Below are 23,530 nucleotides of genomic sequence, written 5' to 3'. Positions count from 1 at the left end.
GTTCCAGTTTATCCCCATTACATATGATGCTTACTCATGGTTTTAAATAGATACTACTGATTATTTTAAGGAAAAGTCCATTTATTCCTATACTCTCAAATGTTTTTAAGAGGAATGGATGTTGAATTTTATCAAATGCTTTTTCTGCAACTATTAAGATGATCATATGGTTTTTGTTAATTTAGTTATTAATATGGTCAATTATACTAATAGTTTTCCCAATATTGAACCAGCCCTTCATTCCCAGTATAAATCCTACTTAATCATGGTGTATTATCCTAGAGATGATTTTCTGTAGTCTTTTTATTAATATCTTATTTAAGATTTTAGCATCAATATTCATTAGGGAGACTGGTTTTCTTTGTTTTCCTGGTTTAAGTATCAGTACCATTACCATGTCTGTGTCATAAAAGGAATTTGGTAGGACTCCTTCATTCCTTATTTTTTCAAATAGTTTATATAGCATTGAGGCTAATTGTTCTTTAAATGTTTGGTAGAATTCACATGTAAATCCATTTGGTCCTGAAGATTTTTTCTTAGAGAGTTGATTAATAGCTTGTTCTATTTCTTTTTCTGAAATGGAACTATTTAAGCAATTTACATCCTCCTCTGTTAATCTGGGAAGCCTATATTTTTGGAGGCAGTCATCCATTTTTTCACTTAGGTTAAAATTTATTGGTATATTTTTGGAGGTACTCATCCATTTCACTTAGGTTATCAAATTTATTGGCATAAAGTTGGCCAAAGTAACCCCTTATTATTTCTTTAATTTCCTCTTCATTGGTAGAAAGTTCTTCCTTTTCATTTTTAATACTACTAATTTGATTTTCCTCTCTCCTTTTTCTAATCAGATTTACCAAAAGTTTATCAATTTTATTGTTTTTTTTTCATAAAACCAACATTTAGTTTTATTTACTAGCTCAATAGTTTTTTTTTTTTACTTTCAATATTATTATTTTCTCCTTTTAATTTTAGAATTTCAAGTTTAGTAATTGATTGGGGGTTTTTAATTTGGTCTTTTTCTAGCTTTTTAAGTTGCAGGCCCAATTCATTGATCTCCTCTTTCTCTATTTTATTCAAGTAAGCCTCTAAAGATATAAAATTCCCCCTTATTACTGCTTTGGCTGCATCCCACAAATTTTGGTATGATGTCTCAACATTGTCATTATCTTGAGTGAAATTACTGTGTCTATAATTTGCTGTTTCACCCAATCTTTCTTTAAGATGAGATTATTTAATTTCCAATTACTTTTTGGCCTATTTACCCCTAACTTTTTGTTGAATGTAGCTTTTATTGCATCGTGATCTGAAAAAAAAGCATTTACTATTTCTGCCTTCCTGCATTTAATTTTGAGATCTTTATGTCCTAATACGTGGTCAATTTTTGAATAGGCTCCATGAGCTGCTGAGAAGAAAGTATACTTCTTTCTGTCACCGTTCAGTTTTCTCCAAAGATCTATCATACATAATTTTTCTAATATTCTATTTACCTCCTTAATTTCTTTCTTATTTGTTTTGTGGTTTGATTTAGTTAATTCTGAGAATGCAAGGTTGAGATCTCCCACTATTACAGTTTTGCTGTCTTATTTCTTCTTGCAACTCTCTTAACTTCACCTTTAGGAAGTTAGATATTATACCACTTGGTACATATATGTTTAGTATTGATATTGCTTCATTGTCTATGCTATCCTTTAACAAGATATAGTTTCCTTCCTTATCTCTTTTAATTAGATCAATTTTTGCTTTTGCTTGATCTGAGATAAGGATGGCTACCCCTGCTTTTTTGACTTCACCTAAAGCATAACAGATTCTGCTCCAGCCTTTTACCTTTACTCTGTATATATCTCCCTGCTTTAAATGTGTTTCCTGTAAACAACATATTGTAGGGTTCTGACATTTGATCCAGTCTGCTATCCGCCTCCTCTTTATGGGAGAGTTCATCCCATTCACATTTACAGTTAAAATGATTAATTCTGTATTTCCTGCCATCTTATTATACCCAGATTATGCTTTTCTTTTTTTTGCCCCTCACCCCCACCCCCTTTCCCAGTATTAAACTTATGGGCACCACTTGCATCACACAGCTCTCCCTCTTTAGGATCCCTCCCTTCCCCCCTTTAAATCCCTTCTCCTTTCTTGTATCCTTCCCTTATCACTCTTTTCCTTTTCCCTTTTCCTCTCCCACTTTTTAATGGAGTGAGAGAAATTTCTCTGTAAAACAAATATGTCAATTATTTTCTCTTTGAGCCAACTCTGATGAGAGTAAGATTCACACAATATTCCTCCCCCTCTCTAAATTCCCTCAGATATGATAGGTTTCCTTTGCCTTTTTGTGGGATGTAATTTCCCTCTTTTTATCTTCCCTTTCCCCTTCTTCTGACATTATCCTCTTTCCATTTCTACTTCCCTTTTTTTAATGTTATAGCAGTAAAATCAAATTATACATGTACTCTTTATGTATATCCACAACAGAAATATAGTTCTCAAGAGTTCTTTCTACCTTTTTCTGTTTCTCTTGAGTCCTATGGCTAGCAATCAAATTTTTTGTTTAGCTCTGATTTCTTCCTTTAGAAACAAATGGAATTCATCTGTTTCATTAAATGTCTATCTTCTTCCATGGAAGAAAATGCTCAGCTTAGCTGAGTAGTTTATTCTTGGCTGCATTCCAAGTTCTTTTGCCTTTCGGAATATCAAATTCCAGGCCCTTTGATCCTTTAATATGGAAGCAGTCAAATCTTGAGTGATCCTTATTGTGGCACCTCGGTATTTGAAGTGTTTTTTTCTGGCTGCTTGTAATGTTTTCCTTAGTCTGATAGTTCTGAAATTTTGCCACAATATTCCTTGGAGTTTTTATTTTAGGGTCTTTTTCAGAAGGTGTTCAATGAATTCTTTCAATGCCTAATTTTACCTTCTGATTCTATTACATCTGGGCAATTCTCTTTGATGATTTCCTGTAAAATAGCATCTAGGCTATTTTTTTCATCATAATTTTCGGGAAGTGATCCTCAGATTATCTCTCCTAGATCTATTTTCCAGGTTTGTTGTTTTTCCAAGTACATATTTAACATTTTTCTAGTTTTTCATTTTTTTTTAGTTTTACTTGAATGATTCTTGATATCTCAATGAATCATTCATTTCTATTTGTTCAGTTCTGATTTTTAATGAGTTATTTTCTTCATTAGCTTTTTTAACTTCTTTTTGTATATGTCCAATTGAGTTTTTAAATGAGTTGTTTTGCTCTATGGAATTTTTTTCCATTTCATTATTATTATTATTATTATTTTTTTACTGAGTTATTTTCTTTTTCCAATTCACAAATCCTACTTTCTTGGGAGTTCTTTACATTTTCCAATTCACAAATTCTGTTTCCCTGCACTTGTTATGCCACACTCTCTTTGAACTGTTCTACCTTTGAACTTCTGGGAGTTCTTTACCTTTTCTAATTCACATTTCAGGAAGTTGTTGCTCTCTTGCATAGCTTCCCTTTCCTTTTCCCATTTTTCTTCTAGTTCTCTTTTAAGATTTTTTATACTTTCTTCTAGGAGAGCTTTTTGTATTGGGAACCAGGTTACATCTCCCTTTGAGGTATTGTCTGGAGACTGTCTGCATGTTTCCCTTATTGTCCTGACTGAGTTTCTCTGAATTATTCTATCTTAGTTTCCTTAACTGTTCTACCTCAATCCTCTTAGTTGTAAAACCCCACTCTGGTCCATTAAGACTGAGGACCATTTGCTCTAAGGTTATAAAAATTGTCAATGTGAGACTCAAGAAAGGGAGGAGATCAGACTTCCTGACTCCTAACTCCTTTTGTCCTCAAGAATTTATGACACTACCTCTCTAAAATATTCCAAAAGATAAGACTATCCCGGACACCTCATTGACATCTTTACTTCTGTTTATTCAAACATCCTGACTCTGGCTTTTAGTAAGAATTTATGGCCTCCCCCTATCCTGACAGAACCAAATGGGTCTGTGAAGAAGTTTCCCACTTCTTGCCCCTTCTTTGTCTGTAAAAGATATATAAGGATTTGGGATTCTCCCATTCATCGCTGGATACTTTGAGACAAGAGTCCTGTCCAGTCAATCATAGTCTCCAATTAATAAAATATTAAAAACTCTCTAATCTCTCTCCTGCCTCAGTTTCTCCGGCATTACACATTTCCTGGGAGTTCTTTACCTTTTCTAATTCACATTTCAGGAAGTTGTTGCTCTCTTGCATAGCTTCCCTTTCCTTTTCCCATTTTTCTTCTAGTTCTCTTTTAAGATTTTTTATACTTTCTTCTAGGGGAGCTTTTTGTATTGGGAATCAGGTTACATCTCCCTTTGAGGTATTGTCTGGAAACTGTCTGCTATTAGTCTCCTCAGAGTTGAAAACCCGCTCTCTTTCTGTATAGAAGCTATCAATCTTCCTTTGGATTTTTTTACTCATTTTTAAAAAAGCCTTTAGGGTCTGCCTTCAGGCTGGTTGCCAGCTTCCTCTGCAGAGCAGGGATAGGTATATGGACAGTAGATGTCCTGTCAATGGGCTGCAAAAAGCAGCTGAGCTGAAGGAGTGCTTTGGGAAACGCTCCACCCTAGAAGTGACTAGGCCTGGGTATCACAGCCCAGCTGTGGAAGTTCCCTGCCAGGAGCCCCGCTGTGAAGATTAGTAAGTGCCTTGGGGGAAGAGCCTGAGCAGCAAAAGTATCACTGCTCCCCCATTCCCCAAAGCCCACTTTGAGTATTAGCAATTGCCCTACCCCTCACAGCAATGCAAGTGTCTCTGCCTGGGGAACTAGTCAAGTTGGGGAAATTCCACTGCCCCAGACTGAGCCCCCCACTGTGCAGATTAGAGGCTGCCCCCCCATACCCTCTGTTGTGCAGATTTATGATTGCCCCCACCCAAAGCCCCTGCTGCAGAATGCCACTGCAGAGCTGTGTTATGGTCTGCAGTGAGTCACTTCTGGTCCTAGATGGGCACAGCCAGATCCTGTTAGGCTCTGGCATCCTTCAGAGTACCCTCTACCCTAGATTCTAATTTCTCTGCTGGTCCATTACTCTGCAACCAAAGCAAAGCAGTCAGGCTATAGCAGAGAGCTCTCTGTAAACCTTCCAACCCTGGAAGCCGCCCCTGCTCCTATCCCTGCCTGCACTGGTCTGTTTGTCCCTAAGAACAAACCTTTTCTGGCTATCTTCAGCTGGTTAAGTTGTTGTACTTCCAATCTTCATGAATTTTACCAGTCAAGTATTATTTTTGAGGCTGATTTTAAAAATTGGTAATGAGGGTTTGAGAGAAGCTTAGAAAGTTGTGTGTGCCTTCTCCACCATCTTGGCTCCACCCCTTCCCCCCACATGGTAGACATTTAATGTCTGTTAATTAATTGGAGGTTTCCATGTTTTGTTCACTTCACTTTATATCAATTCATATAAATTTTGTGATTTCTTCATATTGTTTCTTTTGATACAGTAATTTTCCTTTATGTACAACTAGGGACATGTACTTTGATTCCAGTTTATTTGTTACTGATAAATATTTTAGTATAAATAAAACCTATATCTCTATTTATCCATCCATTTCTACCAACCCATTCCTGTGGCTTCCTATTGCCTGCAAAGTAAAATTTTAAAAGTTTTCTGGCTTTTAAGCCCTTTATAATCTGGTCCCTTCCTATTCTTCCAAGTTTTTTTACACTATAAAACTCTTTTACATGTTTTATAAACAATGATTTTGGTATCCTTGCTGCTCCAGGGACAAAACATTCCATCTCTGCCTTCATGAATTTTCACTGACTCTCCCCCAAGCCTAGAATTTTCTTCCTCCTCACCTCTACCTCTTAATTTCCTTCAAGTCTCAAAAAAAAACACTACCTCTTCTAAGATGTCTTTTCTGGTCCTCCTTAATCTTGGTGCCTTTCCTCTGGGATCATCTAATTAAATTAACTATATATTGTATTCTTGTACATAATTGTTTCCCTGTTGTATCCCCCTATTAAAATTATGAGTTCCTTGAGTTCAGGAACTGTCTTTTGCCTTTCTTTATATGTACAATGCCTTAGCACAATGTCTAGTACATAAGAGATGCTTTAACAAATTTGTTTTAATCAACCAACATTTGTCTTCTTACTTTTCCACTATCTCATAGAGAATATATATATTTTAAAAAATGCCCTTATCCTACCCCTCAACTTCCCCCATCCCCAATTTGTTTAATTCTGAGTCTTTCACCTCTACCAGGAAGTAGGTAGTATGTTTCATCATTAGTCCTCTAGAATCCTGAGTAATTAGTACAAAGATTACACAATAGTATTCTATCACGATGATATACCAAAACTTGTTTCTCTATCTCTCATTTTTGGACCCTGCCTTAGACTCCCACTCTATGCCACCTCAAAAAGAGCTATAATTTTGTAGTCCTCAGAGTTTGTTTTGCTTAGGACTAATCCCATCCTTAATCTAATCTCCATCTTTTCCTTCTGCCCTTTTCTCATTTTCTTATTGAGTAAAATGGATTTTTTTGTACCAGAGTTTGTGTGTGTGTTCAGAGGAGAGTGAGATTCACACGCCATTCACTCTCCCACTTCTTGTTTGTATAGTATTTGTATTTTGTTTATATGCTTGTACATTTTAATTATTTCAGTTAATTTTTCCTAAACCTTCCTTTCTCTTCTCCTTGAAGTGCATTCCCCTTTCCTTGAGAATATCAAGGAGTTTGTTGCTTGGGCAAGGTTTTGTAACTGATAGGCCTTGTTAATTCTCTTTCAATTCTCTCTTCTACCGCTCACATTTCTTTTCCAATGTTTTCCTCAATGCCCTCATTCCATTTAGAAAAACATATCTCTTGCTTCAGCTTTTCCAGGATTACTTGAATTTTTGCCCAAGCTGTGTTTTCCTGAGGCAATGCTTGTGGATATTACTCTTACATATCTTGAGCATCCCTGCCACCACAAAAAGTCATTTGTTGTGGTTCTTTTGGTGTTTGTCCCTTTCCCAATCTACTTCCTGAATTTGGACATGATGTTAAGAGCGGGACTCTTCTTCAGCACTAGAGAGAAGATCGAGGCTGTTTCTGATCCTGCTTTCTTGGGAACACTGAATGTGGAGTTATTCCAGGATCTCAGGGATGGTATGGTGACTTGTAAGCTTCCAGCATTCCCTAAAACATTCTGATCCAGGACAAAATCTGATTTCTGTCTCCTCCCATTCCCAGCCCCAGATTCTGAGCTCTGCAAGTTCCTGACAGGTTTAAAACTGTTGGACTCCACCCTGATAGGTCAACCAGAAATCTCTGTGGGTTCAAAATGGTAGAATCATAGAACCTCCTCTCTCATTATGATCTGGGTTTCTTGCTTTCATTATTCCTCTTTAGGCTGGGCTTACTGCTGAAACTGAGACCCTGATTTGTGACTGAAGTCTAAGCTACAGAACACTGTTATTGGCTTCTAAAATTCCTCCTTTCTCATACACCACCCAGGGTCTTTCTACACCATACAAAAGTCCCCTTCTCGCTCCATCTTGGATCTGTGACCTGAAACTGGAGAACAGTCAACAAAGCTGTCAGTTAGTACCTGTCTCCACTATAGGAATCTAGCTTGGCTTAGGGGTACCTCCATATAGACCTGGGACCTCTTTTTATGCTATTGTGAAGCCTCTTCCTGGACACACCAGTGCTGCTTGCTTTGTACTTCTGAACTAATACTATCCCTAGAATCTGCTCTGTGTTTATGCTGACCTGAGCCAGATAAAAAACAGACTTTTCTTAGATTTCACCATCAGGAATCAGTCTAATGAACTTTACAAATCTGTGTGGAAGACTTGCGACAAGAATTCAACTGCATTACATCCTTTCTAAACTCTTGACAGTTTGGCTCTTATTTCCCTCTCCCAGTCCCAAAAGGTGCTTGGTACATGCCTGTTACTTCGTTATCTTTGACTACTTTGGCACATGTGCCTAACAATGGGATCTGTGGGTCAAAGTGCATGAACATCAGTCACTTTAACTTAAAAAAAAAAAGATAATTCACATGAACTTATAAAGATAAAATGATTTAGAATTTGGTCATAACAGAATACTTATATGTTGTTCTTCAAAGCAACAGGCCAAGGTATATATTATAATCCATTTACCTCATTAAGGATTAGTTGCAGTTTGTTCACTGTATTCTGATGAATATGGACCTGTCAACTTTCCAGCTCATCTATTATAGTAAAAGAAAACAGAAAAACTAGAGATCTATGGGCTTCTTGCTACTCTATAAGCTCATCTTTTATACAATGATTTCACTGCTCCTCCCATTACATATCCCTTCTTTCAAACCTCACATCTAAATCACTTTAATTGCTGCTAGAAGAATGTGGAGCTCTTTCCTTGTCAAGTCTCTTTTATGTGGTTACATTTAGCAAAGTTCTGTTTTATGTGCCTAAGCCAGTTAAAGATTTGGCTCTTCAACTATAAAGTGGGGATAGTAATACATCTCCTAAGAGGGCTATAATGATCACACGACATAATGCATGCAGAGCACTTAGCAAGTAAATGGTGGAGCACTAAACACCTTCTAGGATGAGGAGTTGTCATCTCTCCCACTTCCTTCTAGGCTTTCCCCTGGTTCTAAGTCCTTTTCATTTCAACTAGATATAGTTCCCATCAATGGAGACTTTAAGGAAAGGCTGGATAAACATTGTTAGGGATGTCACATGGACAGAGAGGGATACTTTTGGAATGGGTTGTATTTAATGACCTTTAGTCCCCTTCAATTTGAAAATTCTATGAGTTTTTGATGACCCAAGGCAAAGAATCATGGCTTCAATCATTCTATAATTAGTAAAGTCCAATGGTTAAGAACTGAAACAAATTATGTGTTTTATTCCAAGGCCTATATAATATAGATGGGTACAATAAATAAATTGATTAAAAATAAATCTAGGTTTGAGATTACTAATCCCTAGACTAAAGTCTAGGAACTACAAATGGAATAGGAAGCAGGACAAGCCATCAACTTAAGGAGTTTATCAAAATAGAAATGAGCATGGTAGATTAGTAATCAATAAAACCATAAACTAGCGGAGGAAAAATTCCTTATTCAACAAAACTTCTGGGAAGACTGAAAAGTAATTTGGTGGAAAATAGGTTTAAGTATAGCATTTTATATCACAATAAGAGCCAGTTGGATATATAACCTTAAAATAAAAGGCCCCATTATTTAAAAAAAAAAAAAAAACACAATTAGAATGGAAGGAGATACTTTTCACAATTATGGCTAGGGAAGAACTTTGTAGTCAAACAAATAAAAGTGAAAATAAGAAAAAATGAATAATTTTGATTATGTAATTTTTATAGGAACAAAGATAAATAAAAGAAGCTTGACTGAGGCAAAAAAAAAAAAAATCCCAAACAACTTTGTATTAAGTATTTCTGATAAAACTGCCATATACCCAAGATACAGAAAGATTTAAATTAACTTATAAGACTAACAGCTCTTCTCTAGAAGATAAGTGATCAAAAAATATGAATAATTTTCAAAAAAAGAAATGTAAGTCACCAACAACTTTATAAAAAGTTCACAATTACCAATAAGATCCAAGTTAAAATAACCCCAAAGTTTTATCTCATGCTGATTAAGCCAGTAATGATACAAAACAAAAATAGTCAATGCTAGAAGACTATGAGAAGTCAGGCACATTAATTTACTATTGGTGAGAAACAGCATTTTTCAACACTTTTAGAAAACAACTCTCAGAGAGAAATTCTCTCTGACCCTAACAATCCCTGTTCTGAATATATAATGAAAAGAGACCAAAGACAGAAAAAGTCTACTATGTATCATAATATTCATAGAAACACTTTTTGAGGCAGCAAGAATTACAAACAGTCGGTCCCATTGACTAGAGCCTGAATAACTGGACAAATTGTGGCTTTTGGGGAGAAGACTGGGTTTTCCTAATTTGAGTAAGTCAGAAATGCAGCAGCCACTGTAGAATGGCAAGAAAGCTTTGACTTGTTCTGTTTCCAAGCTGGACCAGTTCACCCCTCAGGCAATGTAAGGGCCCCCTGCTCTAGTGCAAACAAGGCCTTAGCTCTACTGCAATTCAGTAATGCCAGACATAATCAATCCTTCAGCCTTAGCTTTAGTAATAGGGACCATATCCATGGCATCACTACAACCAGTCCAAATTGTGGCAAATAAATATAATAGAATATTATCACATCATAAGAAATGACAAACATCAAGAATTCCAAAGAAATGGGAAGACTTTTACTAATTGATGCAATGTGAAGTAAACAGAACTAAATGGATAATATATATAACTATATTAACATACAAAATAATATTTTAAAACATCAAACTTCAGATTAAATTTAGTAATTGATCTTGGATCCAGAGTACCATGATGATGTATACAATCCTCTCAATAGAGGTATAAGCACAGAATGTTGTATATGCTATCAAAATGCAGTCTGTTACATGGGAGGGTTCATGGAGAATAGTTGCTATGAATTGACAGTGAAGTAAAATTCAAAAACCATCACTAGAACAAATAAGGCCAACTAGAAAGGCAGAATCCTACAGGAACCCAGAGATCCTTGTCTTTACAGATTGTACCTATATATTATCCTCGTTACAGAACACTGTCTCGGGAAGAGTAGTTCAACAAATATTCCTGGATTTATTTGATAAACATCCCATAAAAATCAAATGAGACAAATCACTTACTGTTGCTGCCTCTTCCAGGGCCTGTTTGCTTCCTCCTAGGGCTACAAAAAGAACATTCCTTTTTAGCAACTAACAGATGTGGACAATCATTTATTCAATAACAGAAGCATTTTTGGAAGATACCACTTCATGTTTTTATTCCTTACAAAGAAGCTACTTAAGTATCTAGAAAAAGTTGGAAGACTAAGATAAATAGTCAATAAGTCCCACTGGGTTTTAAAATGGAAAACTGCTGGCTCAGAGATGCTGGTAGTCTATGTTTCTTTGGAAGTTGTGATTGTTCATTAACTAGCAATTATTTCAAAATGCTGCTGACAGCAGTACTTTAAAAAGACCTTTCTATATACTGGCTGCATCTACTACTGCTTTACATTCTATATTGTTTCAGTTTTTTAAAATCCTGACAACCTTGTAAAACTATCATAAACATGAGCAGCTGCAGCTCAGAGAGCCTGGACCACTATGTGAGCCTCAAAAAGTCTCTACACTTCCCTTAAGAGCTAGAAGAGGAGCAATATCTTACCAAAATATTCAAGCCAATTCATCTCTCTAAGAGCTTTGGGAAGTCGAAGGATTTCGATGTTGTAAAGATTGTCTACTTCTTTGACGAGGTTCTGGGCATCTGATTGTATTTGTTTCGATCTAATTTGTACTGCAAGAAGGAATTAAAAAAAGACAACAAAACATGAACAGGTCATTTTACATAGAACAGGACAGCATTTGAAAGTCTTCATAAATTTGTGCACTTTAGAAACAAACCTTTCTGCAATCTTCAAACCACCCGGTAATAACCTTACCCCCAACCACACGACTCCTGGTTTCTGAGACATAATTAAAGATGATCCTCCTAGCTTTGGATTACAGGATTCATCCATGGATTTATGTTACAAAGTTATATATCTTTTAATAAAGTAGCTCTACAACATCCTAGTCCCTTGACCTCAGGCAGAGCAGTTCCTAGGGTTAAAATGAAGAGGACATTGTGTGAGAGTTACATGAAACTGGCCACTCAGAAGTGTCAGTGTAAATAGCATGCTCCTCACAACAAATCTGGGAGGTAGCTGGGACAGGTATTCTAATCCTTATTATAGAAAGTAGAATGCTGAAGTTTAGAGGGGTAATGTGGCCAAGATCCCATACATCTTAATGGTAAAAGCTTGAACTAAAACACCAATTCTAAATTCTAATCTTGTGTTCTTTCTTCAATACCATCCTTCATTTTACAAAACAATGTTAATCATTTTCAACAGTCTTCTTAGATCCTTTTCCTAGCAAAAATGAATCACAAGAATTTCAGAGGTAATAGGGATCATTTAGGATTAAGGAAACCAGAAGCCTTGAGAAGGCCACATCGGACCTTTTAATACATTTACTTTAAAAAACAGGGTATGTAACTCTGAAAACAATAACTATAGGCTTACAATTATAAGTAAATCAAATGATTCTGACTTTCTGGGAGTTTGTGCAATAACTTTTTTAAACAATTACAACAGCAACTATAATGTAACTAAATTTAACAAAAGTGGGCCTCATGCACCGTATGATCAAATTTTTTTTTTTTGCTGATCAAATTTTGCTGATCAAATACTTCACATTACTCTAATAAAAATATTTCTAGAGTAACAGGTAACATTCAATTGAATAACCAAATAAAACAGAACACAAAAGTACTAGAACTAAACATCAAATTCTTTAGTTAAGAGCAAGCATAAGATTAAAAAGTGTCATTAAATCCTGTTTAACCTAAAGAATACACAAATAAAGTCTGGCACATCATAATGTCTCAAGGCTGAATAAAATCTAGATGTCCTCTCCAAAAAGAAGCTCCTGAATAATCTCAGACTCTACAGGGAACTCCTTTTATTTGTTTTTTGTGCAAACCATCTCCATGGCACTGGTAAATAACTTTTAAGTCCTATAACAACTGATATACTGCCCTTATTGCTTGCAAAGTGCTTTACATTTGATCCTTTACCTTACTATTATTATTATCTGCATTTTACAGATGAGGAAAATGAACTTCAAATTTGTGTGGTCACACAGCTATCAATTGCTGGAGTGGACGAATATTCAAACAGATCATCCTGACTCCAAATCTATTGTACCATTTGTCAATTGTACATTTGGATGTCATCCTACTTTATTCCTTTCTAAGTATTGAAAGACATTTCTTGAGTCAAGTTAACTATGTGGTTTCATCCCCCTAGCAATTTTGTACTATGGCATAACTGTGGGAGCTATCTGGTTAGAAACTCCTTTAATAAGAACCACAACTACTCCAAAGAAGTTGGTCTAATTAGCCAGTTATGGAGGGGGAGGGGGGATTAGGAATGCACTTTTTTTTCAATTATACATGAAACTGAATAGATGGCATATGTATCTTAAACCCAAAATTAAGTAGGAGATTGGGTCATATTGAATTTAGGAAACTATGTAGCCTTTTCAATAAATCTAAACTGCTTAGCTATTGCCAAATTCCATTTTTAAAAAACTAATTCTCTCAATGATAATTTGTAGTTAAACAAATAATCAAACATCAAGATTTCTGAAAAACCAAAACCGTAGATAAGCCCAATGGAAAGATGCAGTCAGTTTAAACAGAAAACAAGCAATGTTATAAAAAAATCAAGATAATGTATATAATATACTTTGCAACTTCATTATGCTGCCAATCACAACTTACCCCTGAAAATATTATAAAATATAGAACGAGCATATTTGCTCATTAAATTAGTATTTAAGAAACATTAAAAGAACTACCAAAAAGACCCTATTTGTGGAAGGATATGTCATGTGTATTATGAGTTACACTCCTCAAAGGAGTGAGTATCTTATCATGGTTTCTTAACTTTTTTCTACTCAAGATCCCTTTTTCCCCTGAGAAAGTATGAATATTAAAGGCTTGGTAGATAGGCATATAGGTATATAAAATAGGTCCACAAATCGAATATTCACTGATAATCATACTTTTGTAACTCCCACATTCAGTTACAAGACTCCATTTGAATTTTTAACCCACAGTTTAAGAAGCTGGGATCTATACCAATAAGAATAGCAAATGAAAAATTTAAATAAATGTGAATGAATTCAATATTTTACTTCTGAAGCTCTGTGGAAAAAATTTTTATATCATTTACATATATTATTTATATAATTACCACTGTCTCATTACTAATGGATAGATGGATGTTCATTGGAATAATTTTTAGCCTTTTAATTTTCTAGAACAGAAACAAAATCTCAAGATAAGAGCTATTTAGCTAAGTCATATAACAAGTTAGAGGCAATGTCAAGAAAACAACAGAAAGCTTTTTATCCCCAGTCCAGAGTTTTCCCCTCTCAAACTTTAAAAAGCATTCTGTACTGTTTTTTATACAATTAACAAGCATTTACCATATGGTGGGGACTATACTAAGGTAAGGATATGAAGAATGACAAAAACAAACAAAATCCATCAAGGAGCTTCATTCACTGTATATAAGTATGTATAATACTGCATCTTTGTCTTATATTCTCCTACTGCACAAGGAGCTCTGGGAGAGTAGGATCACATCTTGCAGAGTTTTCTCAATATCCTGCATAGAAAAGGCATTTCAAAACAGTTCCTCCAATGGATTATGTCTCCACAAAGCTGCCAAAGGGATGTTCTTTATGGAAAGGTCTAATTACATCACTTTTCTATTCAAACTCCAACACCTCTCCAATCAAATAACAGGATGCCCCAAAAGTCTTAGAACTCGTTTTAAGCTTAAAGACAAAGCTTTAAAAGTGCACTAAGCATGCAACTAAAAAAGCTAGAAAAAGCCTAAATTGAAAACCCCCAATCAAATACCAAATTTGAAATTTGAGAATAATTTGAAAACCAATAAACAAAATGAAAAAAAAAAAAAAAACCCACAAACAAAATCAAAAATGAAAAGGGTGAATTTTCCACCAATGAAGAGGAAATTTAGAGCCATAATTAAGAGCTATTTTGCCCAACTGCATGCCAATAAATCTGATAATCTAAGTGAAACGGAAGAGTATTTACAAAAATATAGATAGCCAGATTAACAGAGTTGGAAATAAAGTACATAAACAGTCCCATTTTAGAAAAATAATTTGAACAAGCCATTATTCAACTTCCTAAGAAAAAATCTCCAGTCAGATAGATTTACAAGTAAATTCTACCAAACATTAAATTATAGACTAATTTCTCTAGTGAATATTGATGCAAAAATCTTAAATAAAATATTATCAAAGAGATTACAAATTATCATATACCATGACCAAGCAGGATTTATACCAGGAATGCAGGACTGGTTCAATAATAGGAAAACTACTAGAATAACTGACTATATCAATAACCAAACTAACAGAAATCATATGATTATCTCAATAGATGCAGATAAAGCATTCGACAAAATCCAACACTCATTCCTATTAAAAATACTAGAGCATAGGAATAAATGTTGTTTTCTTTAAAATGATCAAGAAATTACTTTACAGAGCTAGAAAAAATAATAACAAAGTTCATCTGGAAGAAAAAGTCAAGAATTTCAAGGGAATTAATAATAAAAAATTATAATAAAAATTAATAATAAAAAATGCAAATGGAGATGGTCTAGTTGTACCAGACTTGAAACTATATTATTCTGATGGACCTGACTCTTTTCAACAACAAAGTGATTCAGGCCAATTCCAATGGACTTTTGATGGAGTGAGCCACCTGTACCAGGAGAGAGGACTGTAGAACTGAATGTGGATCACAACATAGTATTTTCACTCTTTTTGTTGTTGTTTGCTTGCTTTTTGTTTTCTTTCTCTTTTTTCCCTTTTTGATCTAATTTTTCTTGTGCAGCATGATAATTGTGCAAATGTATATAGAAGAACCTCAGGTGTTTAACATATATTGGATTATTTCCTGCCTGAGGGAGAAAAAATTTGGAGCACAAGGTTTTGTAAGGGCGAATATTTAAAATTATGCATATATTTTGAAAATAAAAGGGCACTAACACTTTTGGGATATGCTGCCTGAGCTCTTCCTTTCCGTAAGTAAAGTCCTTCACAATCTGGTCCAACAGAACTCACCAGCCTTATTACATATCACTCCCTTCTCATACTCTAAGCTACAATTTCAGTCAAATTAGCCTCCTCCTTTATAAACTTAATTTTGTTACAAATGACAACCCATTTTCAGGACTTAGAACAAGCCGTTCCCCATCTCTGGAAATTTTACTTGGTTGCAAATTCCCTTGGCATAAAGTGAGAAAAATACTTATCTGATAATGAAAAAAGCTAAACTTAGGCTACATTAAGATATCTCAAACCTTAAGACAAAAAAATTTGAAAAGTATTCTGCTTTGATCAAACCCCATCTGGAATATTCTACGTTTGGTTCCAGGTATCACACTATAGAAAGAAGGGCACTGACGACGTGAGAAAAATAATACCTGACGGAAGACCTAAACTTATATCTTTGCAACATCCTCTGAAATAATACCGGATATTTAACACCTTAAAGTCTACCAAGCCTTTAATATTCATTGCCCCATTTATCCTCCTATAACAACCTCGTGAATTCCTTCCCTCTCCACATTCTATTAAGAATTCCTGGTGTCCTTCGAAATGCAGTTACAAAGATACTCCTTCCTTTAGCTGCCATGTCTTCCACCAAACTACCTAGTATTTATTTTGCATGTACTTATAGAAAGCAGGAAGGAAGACTGCGCATGGGCTTCCATCAAGTTCCCGGGGGTACTAATATATTTGCATACAGAAATAAACTCCCAGAAAGCAGGAGCATTTGTATCCCCAGCGACCAAGCAGAGGGCCACTAGGCAGGAGTGGGGAATGATCCTGGGAAAGACCTGCCCTACCCTCTAAGAGAGCGCAGGTAAGGCTCAGATGAGAGCCTATCTCACGCACGCCCCCTCCCCAGCCGAAGCGTCCCGCAGTTACCTAGGCAACACCTGCGCAGGCATCCCCCTCCCCCGCCCCGCCCGCCTACGCCCTGGCCCATTTCCCCACTTTTCCTGTGAGTGCACCTAGTTGGCTCCACTAGTTACCCTCCTCCATGCCCCCAGCCGAGCCGCGGGGCCCGTATAGTTACCTTCACGGTCGAAGTCCTTAAGGAAGGATGCGAGCTTTCGGCCCCGTACCGCGTTCTTCTTAGTCGTACGGCCCGAGGCCTTCTTAGACGGAGCCATAGCGCCGAGGCGGAAAAGACGCCGCGCGGTCCCGCAGACCGGGGCGGCGGCGGCGCGTGAGGCGGCTGGGAGGCTGAGGAGGTCAGCCCCACAGGACGTGCTCCCGCGCTTCAGAGAAGTCCGACTGTTCCGGTCCGGCCCTTTACAGTGGAGAAGAACGAGGTCCCAAAGAAGTTGGCAATGCCCAAACCGGATCCACCCCCAGCTCTCAGGGATGTTAAATGGAGTCGCTGCCTCGGGCTGCGGATTCAAACTCAACCGCCCCTTGACAGCCAATAAGAAGTCCCACACCAGAGCGGGCGCGAGGGATTCTCAGGAGAGCCAATCATCAGGCAGTTCCATAATCGTAGGGCCAATCATAGGGCAAAACTACAATACCCAGGAGGTTTGGCGGCACAGATCACGTGTTTTGGGGGGCGTATAAGCTAAGCTAGTTTGTTTAGCTCGTTTTTATCCGTTGGTAGCCGCTTTTGAGCATGCGCGTTGGGGAGCAGGAAGCTCGGAGGAGACGGTAAGTGTCATGTTAGTAGTCCCTCTAGCTACTGGGCTGACAGAAATGGTCGAAAAGCTCTGAGGGGGCGGGTTGGGGTTTACTGAGATGGGGAAAGAGGCTTTCAGAGATCGCCCCCCACTCCGACCCCAACGTTTGAAGGATGGGAAAACTGAGGCTCAGAGACGGAGGAGCCGTGACTCATCGGTAGAGCCCTCGGGCGATCTAATTTGGGCCGTGCTGTGGGCACCGTGGAAAGCAGGCAAGATAGCGGGCTCAGGGGACCGACGGGGGTCTGCTTCTTAGCACGTGTGTGGCCTTGGTCCCCTCTCCCCTCCAGGCCTGTTCCATCAAGTGTAAAAGGAAACTAGCAGTAGTTGTTTTCCTCTATAATGTTGTGAGGTACTATTGGTGCTTAGTTGTGTCATGGAACTGGGGGCCGCCCGGTGTGGAAACTCCCTCCAGTACAGGCCAGCCACAGATCCGTGTTTTGTTTTTCACTGAGAGTTTTGAAGCGAGTTGCATCAGAGGTAGAATCCCAAGCCTTGGCTGCCTGACTCCAAGACAACCTCTGTGGGGACATGGTGTTTCTCAAAACACTATATAAATGTCCGTTAGCAGTTAGCATAGTAACATTAGCTCATGCTTTTAGTGTCTTGGCCACTTGACTTCCGTCCAGGTTGCCCCATCTCAAGAACAATTAATTGTGTTCTAATTGTGATCTTCTTGTAGGGAATCTTACCAAGATAGGAAGAACACAGAAACATTTCCCTTAGCTTGTTGTCCCCTGCCTAAAAATTTTGGGAAAATAAGTTTCTACGAGGGCAGGCACACATAGTTATTATAAACAAAAGTTTTATTAAAAGAAAAACAAAACAGCTGCATTGGAGTGAGTACTCGTTAGTCCTGGAGATGCATGTAAACCATTAGTCACAGCCCCAAACATGAGAATTCTTGTGTAGAAGCGTTTGAAGACATTTTTCCTCCTCTTTCCAATTTGTGCTCTTTGTGGATCAGATAAAACATTTATAAAGCAGTACTTTTAAAATACTTACTCTCTTCTCCTCATAACAGAATTTCTGATCTTTCAGACCATAAGCAAATGATCCATAAGTAAATCATTTTACCTTTTTAGCCTCAGTTTACTCCTCTGTAAAGTGAGGAAAATAGCACCTGAAGTAGCTTCTTTACAGGGTTGTTATATGAGAGATAAATGGTAATGAATATTAAAGGCTTGGTAGACTTTAAGGTGTTAAATATCTGGTATTATTTCAGAGGTTGTTGCAAAGATAATAGTTAGGCCTTCCGTCAGGTATTATTTTTCTCAAGTCTTCGCAGCCCTTCTTTCTACAGTATGATACCTGGAACCAAACGTAGAATATTCCAGATGTGGTCTGATCAGGACAGAATACAATGGGCTTTTCAAATTCTTTTGTCTTAAAGTTTGAGATATCTTAATGTAGCCTAAGTTTAGCTTTTTTAGTTATCATATAAGCATTTTTCTTGCTTGATGTCAAGTGAATTTACAACCAAGTAAAATTCCCAGATCTTTTTTTCACAAAACTGTTTTGTAGCCACACTTTTCTCATTTTATACTTATAGAATTTTTTAAAATGAATAAGCCTTTATATATCACTGTTGTTCTTATCTGTCCTTTATAGATCCAAATTCCAATTATTATTCTTTGTTTTTGACCTTCATGGTTTATAAGCATTTCCATATTTCCCTAACTGCAGATCATTGATAAACATGATAAAGCAACATGGGACCAAGAATAGAGGGCTTTAATCCTATGAAATGACATCAAGAGTTGAGTAAGTATTCTAGTAGATCTGGCATGAATTCATTCAGGCCCAAATCTATCTGGCTATACTTTCATTTGATTCACTTCTCTATCTTGCCCAAAAGAATAGCATAAGACAAAATGCTTTACTACAAATCTAAATAAACTGTATCTCCAGCATTTCCCTAATATATGCTTCTGAGGCAAAACCAGTAGACTAGCTCATCACAAGCCCCATATCTCTTAGCTTATCCTCTCAGAGCCCATACCCAGCTGAGTTTCTCAGCCTCAAGCTTGTTACTGGCATTCCTCAGCTGCCATTTGGGCTCCATAAAATCTGTTCCAAACCAGTTCTAGAGATTGTTCTAAATCCAGGTGTTAAAAATCATCCCGGAAAGTTCTCAGCATTTCATAAAGTAGACTTTTGGATAATACTAGCGGTCTTTGTACTGAAATAGCCCAGGCAATAAAATTCAGAACAGCCAAGGTGTTTGTAATTTAGAGATCATTTATTGTTTATTTACGGGCCGGCATTTATTGTGTTTATTTACTCTCATTAGAGTACCGTCCGGAACCCAAACAGAGACAGGCTTATAAGCAATTCTTGTTTGCCTTGTGGTTACAACAGTGACTCGACTTCTCGCTCTAGAAGGGGGATGCTGGGGAGCTTACAGGATGTCTGACATTGTTAGGCAAGCATTCTGTCTGAACATAAAAAATACTTTCCTTAATTTAGTTTAAGCAACATTTTCCTTTAAGCTTGAGGCCCCTTGACCCACAGAAGAGGCGGCCAGTCTTTTGTCCATTTCAGTACAATTCTCTTTGCACAATTCTTCATATTAGGCAATAAGACATTCTGTTAATAAGTTCCAATTTCTGCCTCTTGATTAATAGTTGTTTGACTATTGTTTGACTTGTGGTTAGCTAGATTCAATTCTCTGGCAAGCATATCCTGGGGATATTAATAACATTTCCTTCACAGGGTTCTTGTTAGGATCAAATGGGATAAGGTGCCAAGTACTTCCCAAGCTTTAAAGCACTAAGTTTTAGCTATTTATAATTATTATGCTCCTGAACATGAAGTTTCCTCATCACTTTTCACTAAATTATTATAATTTCCTTTTTATTGGGTTTCCTGGCTTTAGACTCTTCTCTAAATCACATTCTGTTAACTTTCCTATGTGATCTAACTAATAATCTATTCTGATTATATCACTCTTTTCCTTAAAAACCTTTCTTTGACTCTCTTTTCAACTAACTAGAATATAGTCTCCAGATCCTGGCATTAGAAGTTCCCAAAGAGCTGCTTCCAGTTCCTGAAAACACCTACTCTATACATCGATACCCCCCTCCTTTTCCTCCTGGAAAGACTAGACTGTTCTTCATTCTCCAGGGTCATCTTGCCTTTTGCAATTTCCTTGCTTATGCTGATCCAGTTCCTTGAATGGAACTTTCTCCTTTTTCCAATCTGTTGCCTAACTTGGATATCACAATTTCCATGATTCTTTCCTTGATGTCTCTTCCCTCCAGGATATCTGCCTCTCTGCATTTTTAAAAGGACTTGGTCTTGATATCCTCCTTAATTTGTATTTATCTTATTCTTATTTCATAGTTATATGCATGTTTTTCTCCAAATAGATTGTAAACTCTTTGAGATCAGGTTGGGGTGTTTCTGTTTTTTCTATCCTTCCTTAGCCTAGTGCCTTGCACATAATAGATGCTTAATAAATGTATGTTGAATTGAATGATTCTCTAGTTGAGGCTTTCTAACAATTGATTGGTTTTAGATGCAGAAAAGATGTCTCCCAAGGAGCCTTTGCCAGCTGTGCAGGATGTTCTGAAGAAGGCTTTCCGTGTTGTAGAGCACCAGCATGGACTCTGGAAGAGTACTCTGAGTGATTGCTTACCTCTTCTGACCTCTCTTAGCAACCTGGCTGAGCAGCTCCAGGCCAGTCAGAATGTCCAGTTGGAGGAGACTCCACTTCAGGCTTTCCCTGACCTGAAAGATCGTCTGAGAGGAAAACTGCTGGCTGCTGGGGACGCCATCTTAGACCAATTGGGAGAAAAGCTGTAAGAGATCATGACATGTTTCATGAATTTAATGTTTTATTTGTAAGCAGCCAGATTGATCTCCAACTAAGGGAGCTTTTTGGTAGCCTAACACAGTTGAGTTTTGAGACGTATTGTAGGCACACACTACCTTCCTTTCCTTATGCTCTCCACGTCCCTTTGTCCTAGACCTTAGTGGTCCAAAGCAGGGTGGATCCTGCCCAGGATCTGAGTTGAAATGCCGCTTACTAGCAGTATAATGTGGACAGTTCCCTTCATCTCTCTAGATCTCAGTTTCCTCATCTGTAAAAGAATGGGATTGGACTAGATTATCTCTAAGTTTCCTTTCAGCTTTACAACTATGATATATCTTAAGACAAACTTTTACAGAAAGTCTCAAGATCAGAACTTTTTAGGAAGGGTATTAATAAGCAATATCATTCATTCTTTTTTGGAGGAGAGGCAGTTGAGGTTAAGTGACTTTCCTAGGATCACACCTAGTAAGTGTCTGGAGCCAGATTTGAACTCAGGACCTCCTAACTCCAGGGCTAGTGCTCCATTGATCATACTACCTTAGCCCATGAAATTCTTAGTATTATATAGACTTTGAATTGGAAGGAACCTTACCAGTTGTTTAGTTAAAACCCTTATCTGCAGAATGAACTCTCTTTGTGTTATCCCTGAGAGATGATCATCCAGCCTCTGTTTGGAGAGATTTCATGATGGGGATATTCCAGAGATCCCCCATTCTACTGACCAGTCCTCACAGCTATACAGTTTTACCTTTGAACTTACAATTGAAATCTGTTCCCATCAACTCTAGCTCTGCCCTGTAGAGCCAAACAGAACAAATGTGATGATCTCTCAGATCGTTAAAATCCGTGATTATGCTGAATCCTTCCCCCCACATTCCACCAAATTTTCTCCATATTAAAAATTCTTCTGCTGGTCTTGATATCACATGATTTCCAATTACTTCATCCTCTAGCTTACTCTTTCAAAATATGATCAGAAATAATGGGGCAGTTCTCATTAATGCATTACTTTTATTTGCCTTGAGTAGGTATATGGGCTACTGGGAATATGCTGTACATCTTTTCAATGCTGTTTAGTGCCATTGTCTTTTCCTGCAGAAACAGCCTTCTCCAGGTACGAGATACAGTCAGCAGCCATGTGGAACAAGTGTTTGAACTGTATGAACAGAAAGCAGATGAACTTGGACTTGATATAGTTTTGCAACCGTCTGCTGTTAGCCCCTCATTGGCTGATATGCTAGCATGGTTACAGGACATTGACAGACATTATCGAAATGTGTATCCTTCACGCAGATACCCTGGGGAATCTACATGTCTTCAATTCACAAATGGTTGCTTTGGCCACAGAATCACAGGATTTCAGAGTCAAAGTGGACCTTAATCTCTGTTTAGACTAATCCACACTGGAAAACAAATTTCTAGAAATCTCAAATGATCGTCCCTATTTTTGTTTGAAGACCTCCAGTTACTAGTCATTTCTCATCTCTCTCCTCCTTCTCATAGCTAAATTTCTTGAAAATCAGTAGTTCCACTTTTGCCCCAATTCTTCTTGGACTCCATGCAGTTTAATTTCTTGATCATGACTCCACCCTATTGCTCTTAAGGTCATCAGGAGTCCCTTGATCACCAATTCTTTCTCATCTCTCACCTTTTTGACCTGCAGTGTTTGTCAATGTTGACCACTCTTTTCTTTCAGATCTATTCTATTCTGGTGACATCAGAGACACCATGCTAGCCTGATTTTCCAGTGTCTCTAAAGACTCCCTCTTTGTCTCTTAAATTTTTTGAATTCTTAAGAGGAGTTCTTTTTCCCAAATTGTTGTCTTTGAACCTGTTTTCTTCTCTTTTTCCATTGGTGATTTCCTGTACCTCCTCAACTTCATCTGTCAGTTCAGCCCTGATCTCTCACCTGAGGTAGGCCTATACCTATAAGATAATCTTATCAGACCAGCCCCTCAACCTATCTAAAATGGAAATTCTAACCCTGCCTTCAAAATCATCCCCTCTTCCCCCCTTGCCTTTTGTTTTTCTTAATGTCACTATCATTATCCTAGTCCCCCAGACTCAAATTCTTGGAGTCATCTTTGACTCTTCTCTCATCTTAATACATTGAAGAATTTGCATGTGTAAAATGTCCCCTCCTTCCTCACTTCTCCCTCTGAGAATCCTGTTATGGCTAGCACACATCCCTTTCTTTTCTCCCTACCACATCCATTCTAACCATTGGAAAATCTTTTGTGATCTCTAAATGGTTGCACAACCAGTTTCTTTCATGTCAAATTTTCCTTTATCTGTTT

General features: G+C 37.3%; 3 protein-coding genes across 5 annotated transcripts in view; 2 read left to right on the top strand and 1 right to left on the bottom strand.

The window, feature by feature from the left end:
- CDCA8 (cell division cycle associated 8) overlaps positions 1-17,105 on the bottom strand; it is a 29,825-nt gene extending 12,720 nt beyond the window's left edge. Inside the window, exons 1-3 of the mRNA XM_051987738.1 lie at positions 16,780-17,105; positions 11,212-11,340; positions 10,689-10,729 (exon numbers count right to left, since the gene is read on the bottom strand). Of these exons, the coding sequence (XP_051843698.1) occupies positions 10,689-10,729; positions 11,212-11,340; positions 16,780-16,876 (267 nt within the window). The 5' untranslated portion in view covers positions 16,877-17,105. The remainder of the gene's footprint in view (positions 1-10,688; positions 10,730-11,211; positions 11,341-16,779) is intronic.
- Positions 17,106-17,318: 213 nt separating this feature from the next.
- C3H1orf109 (chromosome 3 C1orf109 homolog) overlaps positions 17,319-23,530 on the top strand; it is a 40,767-nt gene continuing 34,555 nt past the window's right edge. For all 3 annotated transcript variants that reach the window (XM_051987727.1, XM_051987728.1, XM_051987726.1), the window contains exons 1-4: positions 17,319-17,387; positions 19,103-19,180; positions 20,937-21,219; positions 22,332-22,511. In XM_051987727.1, coding sequence (XP_051843687.1) covers positions 20,948-21,219; positions 22,332-22,511 — 452 coding nt within the window. In that variant the 5' untranslated portion in view covers positions 17,319-17,387; positions 19,103-19,180; positions 20,937-20,947. The remainder of the gene's footprint in view (positions 17,388-19,102; positions 19,181-20,936; positions 21,220-22,331; positions 22,512-23,530) is intronic.
- The window catches only part of RSPO1 (R-spondin 1), a 115,810-nt gene continuing 109,646 nt past the window's right edge, over positions 17,367-23,530 (top strand). The window contains exon 1 of the mRNA XM_051987725.1: positions 17,367-17,387. The gene's annotated coding sequence lies outside the window, so the exon portion shown is untranslated. The remainder of the gene's footprint in view (positions 17,388-23,530) is intronic.

This window comes from Antechinus flavipes, chromosome 3 (genome assembly GCF_016432865.1).
Source record: "Antechinus flavipes isolate AdamAnt ecotype Samford, QLD, Australia chromosome 3, AdamAnt_v2, whole genome shotgun sequence".
Lineage (NCBI taxonomy): Eukaryota > Metazoa > Chordata > Mammalia > Dasyuromorphia > Dasyuridae > Antechinus > Antechinus flavipes.
This window is presented reverse-complemented; position numbering and strand designations above follow the sequence as displayed.